Raw genomic sequence first — 11736 nt, forward strand, 5'->3', positions numbered from 1 at the left:
TTTGACAAATGAAAATATTATGATTGTCTAAGTCTCCCAATGCACAGTACTATACAAATAAAAGAAATAAGAATTGAATGGCATCATTGCACTTGTGTAACCCCTTTATTCTAAACTAACCAACTGCCTAATGAACCAATAGAAAAATGAAACAAAGTTAAAACAACTTCGGCTTAAATCCTAGGACACGGATCTGTATCCTAGCTTTCCCTCCCTTAATGCAAAAGTCAAACGAGATGCTACAAGAGCAATGACAAGGCATTGGGTTAAACTGCTAGCCCACATGCGCGTATCTGAGTAATGTTCAACCCCAATTTCCAGATCTTTATAGCCAAAATGGCTTTAACTTGATTTCACAATTACAAACTCAGATTTTTTTTTTCTGGCTTTGATGAAAAACTTTGAATTCCGTCCCTGCCATAGAACCAACCCAACTATTTGCCTTATCTCCTTCCCAGCAACATTTACCAAGGGAAAAACCTGCCAACAATCACCAGAATGGGGGCGTACATCGAAAACAAGGCTTCAGCAAATTTTGGGCTTATTTTCAATATTTTCAAACAGTTTCCATCTTGATTGATGCATTCTCTTCCTGCAAGGATCAGCACAAGTTGGAGCAGAGAAAGGACACAGTTAGAGAACAACTACAGCTTAAATATGTAATTTATCACCAATCAAAAGATAATCCTTACATAAAAGATCTTCAAGAAAATCAAAATTGAACCAGAGGAAACCAAAGGCAAAATTAGCTTTTAACTCTTTTTGCAGAAACAAAGTAGATACTAATTATTAAGGGCAGTGGCAAGGCACGATTCTTAAAAGCCTTGTGCAGGTTAAACAACTTACAAATACAAAATTGGCATTTGGCAAACACTGCGTTTGAACCATAAAAACTTGCTCATAACTTAATATTTGTCTGTCCAGACGTGATGACCATGAGAGACTATTTGAACAAGTCAACGTGAAATGCAAGAAATTTGTGCTTGCATGTCTCAATTTCTAACCATATGGCAAGGCACGATTCTTAAAATTGGCGTTTAAACCATAAACACTTGTTCACAACTGAGAAGTAAATGACAGCATGGAACCTTATCATGCTTTTTCATTAGACAGGCTATCTATGCAGGACAACGCCCTTTTAACTTCAAAAGGATGGATTACCAAGATGCCAATTTCAAGGAAAAATTAGAGCATATAATATTTGAATTCCCCAGATAAATATTTCATTGAATCACGCCAAGCTTCACCTTGGGACTTAATTATCATTCTCTCAAATTTATTCCCCAATTTATTAAGCTAATAGAGTCATTTGGTGAATTTAAGCATAAGTGGGTTTGAGGAAGGTTAGATATGGCTAACAGATCTATTGGGCTTTGTCTACAACCTTTGGATTAGGTCCAGAGTTGGGTTTGGCCACCTATGCCCAATAAAGAAGCAAGACTAGAAGTAGCCTTCTTTGTACCATTGATCGTGGCAAATGGCTCGTGTGCCGTGATAGATGGTCAAAATTTTGATTAAGTGAGCCTTCGAGCTTGATAGAATGGGAAAGAAAGGAAGAAGAGAAGCAAAGAGCTTGTCATTCTCTCTATTAGGGCACAGGATTATTGGACTTTCTGGAGGATTTAGGGCTTTTAATTGTCAAGGTAAGTCTTCCCTACCATTCCTCTTCCTCTCTACTCTATTTTTAAATTAGGGTTTGTATCAAGAAGTTGATATTTGTAACATGATCGTTAAGATTATGACTAAGATAATATATGATGTGATTTTGGGTTATATTGTATCTATGAATGACTTTGCATATCTATAATTAATTGATTTGCATGTGCATAAATTAAATATACCTTAGTTATTGAGTAATTACACTCATCCCTCTACCTAACATTTTACCGGCTTTATCTTTGAGTAGGACAAAAGGAAAGCAATTGAGGCTTGGCAATTGGTACTCCTACAGTTATGTCTCTTGTATTTTGAGCTTATATATGTGTAATTCAATTTGATATTGCCAATTAGGATCATATTTTGATATGTACTTACACCATTTGTATGATTAGTTAGAAAATGTTGTATTTTGAAACCTAGGTTATGTGTTATTTGATTTGATTTATTTGAGCAAGGCCAAAATATTGGTGCAACTATGATTATGATTATGTGGTTTATTGTAAGTGAATATAATGAGATTTGTGATTGAAAACCTCCCCCTTGTTTTTGAGATAGCAGGGTTGAGGGTCAAAAATGAGTTGCATGAGCTTTGTGATTGTTGTGGTGTGTTGCATAAGTTGTCTAAAGTCTATTGAGTGTGGTCAAGGTGTTGAGTTGAGATTTTACCACTTGGGGTGAATTTTGGACACCCTAGTTGCTATAAAGTGTGAAAAGTTGTTTAAATGCATTTAGGTATTTAACTTTTTAGTGTGAAATAATTTGGAAGTATAATATCATTAGCAAGTTTATGAAAAAAGTTTTTTATGGACACCTAAATTGCATTAATCGAATGTTGGACGGAAAATTCGAGCACGTTGGGAATTCAGCCTTGGATATGTCTCATGATAGCAAGATGCTGTTACACTCTGCAATGTGTTGCGGTGTATAACATAGAGGCTTGTTAGGCGCAGCAAACAGCCTATCTTGTTGTGAAATGACGTTTTTGACCTTCTTTCTAGTATTCTTTAAAAGCTAAATGGTATCCCATGCATCTACATAATTTCTAACTCTAATTTAAACTTACTAGTGCTTAGATTGTGATATTTGAGTTGTTCAAACTTGGGATCCCATATTTGTTACCGATGTCTAAACTTGAGTTTGATTAAATGGGTTTTCATAGTTTTATTTACTTGCTTTTGAACTATTCTATGGTAGAATAGTGTGCATTTAAGGTTTAATTTTGTTGGCTTTAAACTTCTCAACCATAGTAAACCTTTGCATTGGTCTTTTTATTTCTATGATGGTTAGTTTTAAATAACTGCAGTTAAAAATTTTTGTTGGTGCCAATGGTAATCTGTTTGGGTTAGCTGCATGATTACCATGGCAGTTTTGGTCATTGTTAGGGTAATAGGGTGCTATCACACTATGCCTCTCAAAAGCATAGGACTAGTTGTGAGTGGGTATGTTGGGGAGAGTCTTTGCCTCTCAAAAGCATAGAACTGGTGTGCTTGTGTATTTCCTTGTTATTTCCTTTGTAGAATCTGAATTAAATCTAGAAATTCTAAAATCTGAGGTTAGGTTGGATTCCACCAGCACTATTCTCCCTTGAACTCTAAAGGTATGTCATCGGCCTACAACCTAGCAATCCAGTTAATAGTAAGGATCAAAATTGCATAAAGACTGAATAGTCCAGGATAGTCAAGGATGCGTGATAAGCACTGTTAAAGACTGAATTGTAAGAGAATCAAGCTAACAACAAACATCCACATGAACTAAAACACATCACATCCTCTAAATGAGATTTTACTATCCTACATCACCTCAAACGTGGAGGTGAAGCAAAGTAAAGATGGGCAAAGCACTTGAGAACTCTGTCGACAGCAAAGGACGAAGAACATGACAATAAAGAGGAGGAGAAAATTGAGTCCTAGATTGAGTTAGGTTAATTAAAGGGTAGAAAAGCAAAACTAAAGAGGGAGAGAATTGGTGGGCCATAACAGTTTTTACATCCAAATAAGGGTGTTGATCCAACTTGATACCAAATATAACTTCACCAATCATAGGCAGCTAGTGGACATGGCCCATAAGATGTAGAGAGCCAAGTTTGCAGAACAGTATTCTGCACCAGAGGGGAACCATTCTATACCAACTTCAACGCTAAACCAATGTGAAAATTTACCATACACCCAATGTCAAAAACTAGAAGGAAGCAAAAAAATTGTCGCATAACCATGCTGAAAAATTGGGCCTGCCATATCAGAATGAAAATTAGCCTCTTATTCTTCTGTCAAAAAAACACCATGTAAAAGATAAGAGGACAAAAGCATCAAAGGAGGAAGTTTGGATTGTTGAAAAGAGAAAGACGACCATTGCAACAGTATGCAAGTTGCTTGCTGGGAAAGATGAGGAGACTCTTCACCATATAAAGGACACGCCTATGAAATATGGGATGAGCAAAAGCGTGATAACAAGCATGATTACTTTATGTTCTATAAATGGATGGTTGCTTGCGTAATTCTAACTACTGTGTATGACAATGACATTATCATTACCGAGAATGACACTTTATGAATTACATCCCTTAAAACCTTTCTTCACTCTCACTTTCAAACCAAGCATAAGGGGCCATTAAAATATTCCTTGGGAGTTAAAGAAAGTGAGATTTTTTTTTTTTTTGGTTATAGCAAAAAGGTATGTTATTATTTCAATGAAAGTATGTCATTTCCTTGACAGAAACAAGAAAGTTGGAAGGTAAACCACGCAGTTCGCCCAATAACTTGTGACTTACAACTTGTCAAGAATGATGGGGAGCCATTTGAAGGTCGTAAGAAATATAAAATTGGTAGGGAAACTAAATTAGTATTGTGACTCACCTTAACATTGCATTCTAGTGTAGTCAATCAATTTGTCTTCTTCGACTATCACTGAATGGGCAGCTTTAGAACAAATCCTTTGTTATCTGAAAGGAGCTCCAGCACATGGTTAACTAATTGTATGGAAATCATGAGCACACTAAAATTGAATGCTTTACTTAGGCGAATTAGACAAGATCCAAGGTTGATAGATGGTCACTACAGCGCAAGTGTTTTTCTTTGTATCATGAAGAAGTAATAAACAAAGTGTTGTGCCATGATCAAGTGCAAAATCAAAATATTGAGCTACATCCCGCTCAATTTGAAAGATTGTGTAGATATATCAATTCTCAAACAAGATTGATATTAAAATCTCACTACTTTAAAAGCTATGGGGTGACATCCAAGTTATTCTAAACATTGCCTTAATATGCACCATGAACAACCAAGCATATTGAAATTGATTGCCATTTTATTCAAGAAGAGATTCAAGTGGAAGTAAGGACTAGAGATCAGCTAGGGAATATTTCCACTAAAGCATTGAATGGACCTCAAGCTGTATCCTAGTGACAAGTCGGAAGGATCTCAACCTAAGTATCTCTCCATGAGGAAATTTGATCCCCCCCCCCTTGGTGTAAGGAGTTGGTGAATGATGGTAGGAAATATAGTTGTTAACATGTAATCTCTTGTTACATGGTTACTTAGCTGGACCTTACTTGTTTTCCAATGAATATTAACGAAGTACAGCCTCAAAATATTATTTAATAGATTCTTTGCAAATATGAGAGCAGAGTAGAATAGGCTTAGTAATACTTGATGATGATGTTTCAAAGCTAATAGACTACGGAAAAAAGCAAATAATCATATACTTACATCCACAACCTGCAAAGATCTGTCTGCAAGTGACTTTTGAGAATCTTCAACAGCTGAACTTGACTCATTCTTAATAGTATCTTGATCGTGCATCTACAAATGGCACCAAAAAAAAAAAAAAACGTGCACACCAAAATCCTGAGCTGCTAAATCCAAGAAACTATATGAAGCTTGCCATAGTAAACTCCACTAGCTATGACAATCAAATTCATATAAGGTTTAAACAAAATTGCAAGCCAAACTACAGAAGTTTAAGAATCATATTACAACAAGAAAAACAAACTACAAAAGAGGGATATGAATTATTCATAAGAAAATTATCAGACTGCCCGCTTCAAGCATCCTAACAATTGAGCTTCCATTGCACAGAAGCACCTCTCATCAGAAATAACTTTAAGATTCATCAATGTACCCTTATCCTAATGCATTTTTCTTTAAAATTATTACAACCCGTCAATTATCAAGTACAAACTCATCCCATGATGGTTTGTAATTGAATTTTACCTCTTATAGGATGCAACCATCAGATGTTATCTATATAAGACTTACAGAAATTGAATTTTAGTTAACCTTATCAGATATTGCCTATCTCATATCATATTTTTATTTAGAACATATGTATCTATAATATTATTTTTTTATTAAAAAAATTGTTGGAAGTTGACAGTCTGAGGCCAAGCCCATAACACAGCTTTATGATCATTTCCATTTAGATGTGATTGCTTAGGACATAGCTAGTTATGATTAGATTATTCGTTTAATCTCTATAAACCCAGATTTTCCTATATATGGAATTTTTATTGAATAAAATAAGATGAAGCAGAGCATTATTTCTCTGTTAATAATATGGTATCAAAGTGCCTAGTCTGATCCTATATCGTGACACCATCCATCACACACGAGCTATGCAAGCTTCCATCGAAGACGAGCTTCATTGTGTTTTGCCATGGTTGACTACCTGCAACTTGGCCACTACTAGGCCTATGCTGCTGAGATTGAGACATGCGACTCACAGACACAAAAAGGTCTAAGTCACCTCCTCAAATCATCCAAATGGTTCAACAATCAACACTGTCACATGTCTTTGGCGATATTTCTAGTCTCATCACAAGACACAAATTCAATGGACACAACTACTTACAATGGTCTCAATCTTCCCTCATGTTCATCCATGATCGTGGGAAACAAGAACATATTGATGGTTGTGCAACTCAACTTGATGCTTCGAATGCCAAGGACAAAACATGGAGGGCCGAGAATAATCAAGTTATGTCCAGGTAGGTTAAGTCAATGACTTTGGAGAGTGGAAAAAATTTTATTCTTTACAAAACTACACCGGAAATTTTGCATGTGAGCTGTACTCCTTCGTCTCAAACACAACCTTGCTCCTTTGAAATTAAAGGACATCTCCATAAGCTTAAACAAGGTACTATGACTGTCACCGTCTACTACAGTACTCTTACTCAACTTTGGCAACAAATTAATCTGTATGAAGTCCATGTGTGGTCCTATATTGAGGATGCTCAATATCACCAAGTTTTAGTTGAAACAAAGTGAGCATATAAATTTCCTTTGGGCTTGAATCCAGAATACAAGGAAGTTTGTAGTCAACTTCTAAATCTTTCTCAACTCCCTTCAATTTGCAAAGTTTCCTTTGTCATTAAGTAAGAGGAGAGTCAAAAGCGAGTCTTTGCTGATTCTCTCGCTCGTATTAATAGTGAATTATCTGCTATGGTGGTACCATGGTGGGTCACTATAGCAACCTAGGAACACTTGCGATACATGTTGCAAAATTCATGGGTGCCCTTCCAATGACAAAAATAAAGGATGTAGAGAGTGTGAAGGCCATGCAGCCCAAGGTGATGATTCTTCTTCTCTTGACCACTCTCAATTGAAGGATAAACTTCATGAACTTCTCAGCCAATTTGATAAGGAGAAAACACCAAAAGTGAGTACTACTACATGATGCTCTTTATATTCCCAAACTTGCTTGTAACTCGCTGTCCACAGGAAAGCTTACCCTTCATAATTTGGTCAATGCTAATTTTCAGTCAAATGGTTGCACTTTTGAAGATATGAGGTCGGGGAGGATGATTGGCCGGTGTGAGTGTGATGGTGATGTCCACTATTTTCAGACTTGGCTTGCTAATGTGAAGACTACTTCTTGTATTAGGACTTTATCTTCTGCATCTTTTGTTTCAGAGTCTATTATTAATGAAATAAACTTGTTGCACTCCCGTGAGAGTCATCCTAGTATGGTTTACTACTAGAGGTTCTTATGTGACAATCACAATCTGGTTACAACTGGGATTGTAAAGAATCCAATTCATAATAGGGATCAAACATGTTAAAATTGACCAACACTTCAGTGAAGAAAAAATTGACAGCAAACAAGTTGAAGCGAAGCACATACCTGCAAGCATGCAAATTTTAGATATTTTTAACAAGTCCATTGCCAAGCCCAAATTTGAGAACTTAATGAGCAAGCTGGGAATGATTGACATCTATTCTCCAGCTTGAGGGGAAGTGTTGTATACGATATGCCTAGATATGATTAGTTTATTCATATAACCTCTGTAAACCTAGGTTTTCCAATATATGTAATTTTCTATCAAATGAAATTAGATGAAGCAAAGCATTATTTCTATGCCAATAATAAAAATTGAGTGGAGGAAAATAGAAAAATGAAGACACGTGATCCTCTTGAAATAAATAACAAAATCACACGCTCATTAGCTCAAATGAGTATTACAAAACGTCTATAAGTCAGCAATTGAGACCTCCCTCAAACAATTCTAAGTAAAACTATAATATTGATTTATTGTGTGATAGTCCTTCAACAATTGCATACATAAGGAGTCTCCTGGACTCAAAGATTTTCCACTTACTAGTACCTCATACAACTAAGACCTATCATTTTCTTAACATTAAAAAGAATATCCATAGAATGTCATCCCATGCTTCATACAAACAAAAAAGAACTCAATAAATTTCCTATGGATCATGCACTAATGATGAGAAAATTGCACAAAATGTTTGCCATGTCAGTTGGCATTGAAATCAAACCATCCAAAAGCATGCATACAAATATAGGGTCCCTCGCAAAATATAGCATACCCCAAATAAACATTTGTTCTCTTGGCCATCCTCAAACAAGGATGAGAAGTAAGCTGGATCATAGATAGAGCCCCCAAGTATCTCATTGGAACTCGAACACTGCCTAACTAAAGCAGGTGTTGTAGGACTCAAAAAACTATTTCTTAGGTCAGAATCTGCTTCTCGAGAAGTTGTGTCTACATAAGCTCCCAGCCTATAAATCTGTATCCATAACAATGAGGATAATAACCTCACAGCAAAACCAATAATTTGCATAGCCAGAGTAAGTTTCACTGAGAATATGAAAAAAGTTGTATAATCCTCAGTAGGAATGTTCCTGCAAACATCAATTATGATTTACATCAAAAATTAACGGACATGATCACTTGTTTAACAAAAAGAAGTAAATTATTTGACTCCTACAAATTATTATATCTTTACTACTAAGGACAGCAATGAGTCATGCTAGCAAACAAAATTATTAAAAATAAAAGTAAATCGTGTGCCCATTCATATGGAATATGCAGTAAACCACATTATCCATAACTTATAAGTGCTTAAGTTGATGTCATCAACAGCGAAAGTATATGAAATAGCAACTTAACAACCTATTGTATCAAATAATGCTTTAATTGACCCTTCCTTCATTGTAGTACCTATAATAACCTATACAAAGCAGCTAGTGCATAACCCAATCATCAGAAAAATGAATGTCATACATGAATATCATAAGTGAATCAACTAAAATAAACACTTTAGAGTCCTATCAATTCACTTGAAATAAAATAGCAAATGAAAAAATGTGTTAACCATCATAGAGTCTAAATGTATTCCAGACATGAAAAGAATCAGGATATCTATCAAGTCTAGCATAAGATGGATACAACCTGAAGAGACCTTTAGCACAACAGAAATTAAATATAAGAAATGCAAATTGAAATTGAAAGAGGGCAGAAATGAACATACCAAATTTCATGAGTGAAGAGAATGAACCAAGAGATATCAAGTAAAATAGCACAGAATAGGAGAATCGCATATGTACGGCCGAGGCTTTGACTGCTACTCTCGATTGCAACCAAAGCAAACAATGCGACTGCCAAATTAATAAGCAACACCCCATTGTATTGTGCTCCCAGCGATCCAATTAACGCACAGCCAATCTTGCATTTTGATTTTGAAATTGAAATAAACATCCCGATACTGTGGTTCGTTCTTAAACAGGAACAACTTTTATTGATAACAAGAGAAAGATAGAGAAGTAGTAGTACCTGAATATATATTAGAACGACAGCAAATGATTGTAGCCTATCATAATCGCGTAACCACGGCTGTATTCCATCTCTCAAATTTACACAGAATGAACCACAACGCGTCATATCATGTAAATGAAAATTTTTACGTATGTATCAAACCACCACACTTTTTTTATCCTAAATCTTATGCATTCACCAAACAAATTGTTCCTGGTGAAAACCACAGATGATGAACGAATAATTCATCGCCTGAGGATTGGAGCATCAACCCATTCCTCTGTCCTTCTCCCTCCCGCTTTTTTTGTATTGTCTCGTTCTCTTTCATCTTTCTTTTTTTTGGCAGTCGTTCATCATTTTTATTTTCCCTTCTCCTTGCAAGAGAGAGACTAGCAGTTCTCCTCCACGGCCAACCCTCACAATTTCTGAATTTCCTTACCTCCAGGTTGCCCAGTGCTAACTGCTAAGTATATGTTTGGTTTCAAGTTTTGAATCTCCAAATCAAGTTTCGATCCCAAATCACATAAGAAAAATTCGAGTGGCCAACAGTTTTCAGGAAAAGTCAGTTTTCCATAAAAACCACGCTGCTTTTGCGTTTCAAAATAACGGCCAAGCATTAATCATGGTATGAATATTTCTCATCTACCACTATAGCGCATCGTCTCTGCGAAACAAGAATTCCAAGTTACATTCATATCGAGAGAGGAGAATATTATAGTTCCAAAAATATGAGTTCAGAAACTAAAAATTCCGGTTCCAAAAAGCAATATATCCAGAATTTGCATTCAGAGACAACAAATCCAAGAAAGAAAAATAGCCACGAAAAGAGAGAGAAGAATGCGGATACTAACCAGCGGCTAGCCACCGGCCACGTAACAGCGGAGATGAGTTAGATGTTCACGGATTCGAGGGGATGGGAGTCGTGAGAGAGAATAGGGACGAGCGAGGGCGCCGTCGAACACAATTAACACAGGGAGAGGGAGGGTTGGCGTCGAAGTTGTTTCGCCGAGAGAGGGGGAGAGCTGCCGTCGATAGCCAAGAGAGAGACTGAGAAAAGGACGAGGAAGGAACTTTGGGAGGAAGAAAGTGACGCAATAGGGAAATGGATCTGTAAAAGCAGTGCAGAAGGGGAGGGGCGATACAGAGAAGGAACGAGCGAGCGGCAGAGTAATGGTAAGAGTAAAACCAACAATTTTTTCTGGCTTATGGGAACCGCATGGACTGATGTGTGAAACAAACCAGGAACTGATTCCCCATCAAATGGGCCCCAGCGAGAAAAAAGTTAAAATAAGTCTCAATTAAGGCACTTAAAAAATAAGTTCAAAGAAATTTGTGAAGATACAATTAATTTATCATGTAGTTGGTAAAAAAAAAAACAATTAATTTATCATGTAAAATACCAAATGGCTTTCAAGTTTCGACTCACATTAATTAGTGTTGGGCAGCGTTGACTGAGAACTTTGACTAGTCATCAATTTTTTTTTTTGAAAAAAATTGTTTTATTACCTGACTCTAACTTAAACTGTCTTCTTATATACCTATAAGTACCATGTAATTTGTAAGCTAACCACATAATTTGTAACGAATATGTCTCAGACACCAGTACAATTTTTTTTTTCTTTTGGATAAGATTTCTTTTAAATTAAATATCAATCAAGTTTGATTCAACTGCTTCCTTAATACTTGATCCATTAAAATGACCACAATAAAGGATTTTGTTTATTAATATCGTACATGTTTATGTTCTAGGTACACTTATTTGAACTAGAACTCCATGAATTACAACTCTCATGACCTCTTCAATTAGGAATTTATTAGAGCTGTAGGTATCATGAATTGTGGATGTCCATGACTAGATTCAAATTAGGTTTCAAATCTTATCTCTATATCACTTTTACTGAGATGACATGTATTTAGTGATTTTTTTAAATCATTCCACTATACCCACTAAGTGGGAGGTGATCACATAATGGGTCATATTTTTTGTTCCTTACAAGCATTGAAGGTGGTTGTTCATGAGAGAGAAT

The 11736-nt window shown here is 36.0% G+C and overlaps 1 protein-coding gene across 2 annotated transcripts; it reads right to left on the bottom strand.

Moving 5' to 3' along the window:
• On the bottom strand, window positions 1–10908 carry LOC129302305 (uncharacterized). Of its 2 annotated transcripts, XR_008591243.1 has the most exons (7): window positions 10561–10907; window positions 9728–10373; window positions 9426–9619; window positions 8481–8796; window positions 5364–5456; window positions 4512–4597; window positions 1–592 (listed from the first exon to the last, which is right to left on the bottom strand). XR_008591243.1 is itself a non-coding variant. In XM_054941083.1 (6 exons), the coding sequence occupies exons 2-6, from the start codon at window positions 9833–9835 to the stop codon at window positions 557–559; spliced, it is 747 nt and encodes a 248-aa protein (XP_054797058.1). In that variant the 5' UTR covers window positions 9836–10373; window positions 10561–10908; the 3' UTR covers window positions 1–556. The 2 variants fall into 2 exon arrangements, 1 of the variants encoding a protein (XP_054797058.1); XM_054941083.1 differs by lacking the exon at window positions 4512–4597 and having other exon boundaries at window positions 10561–10908.
• Window positions 10909–11736: the final 828 nt, after the last annotated feature.

Source organism: Prosopis cineraria, unplaced genomic scaffold (assembly GCF_029017545.1).
Source record: "Prosopis cineraria cultivar Desert tree isolate PC_DT_omini unplaced genomic scaffold, ASM2901754v1 PC2, whole genome shotgun sequence".
Lineage (NCBI taxonomy): Eukaryota > Viridiplantae > Streptophyta > Magnoliopsida > Fabales > Fabaceae > Prosopis > Prosopis cineraria.

What these genes read in the sequence shown, in the direction of transcription:
- LOC129302305 (XM_054941083.1), bottom strand. Translation starts at nt 9,835, where the DNA reads ATGACGCGTTGTGGTTCATTCTGTGTAAATTTGAGAGATGGAATACAG. An exon ending in TCGTTCTAATATATATTCAG is followed by an intron (nt 9,620 to 9,727) that starts GTACTACTACTT and finishes TCAAAATGCAAG; the next exon opens with ATTGGCTGTGCGTTAATTGG. An exon ending in AGAACAAATGTTTATTTGGG is followed by an intron (nt 5,457 to 8,480) that starts GTATGCTATATT and finishes TGCCATTTGTAG; the next exon opens with ATGCACGATCAAGATACTAT.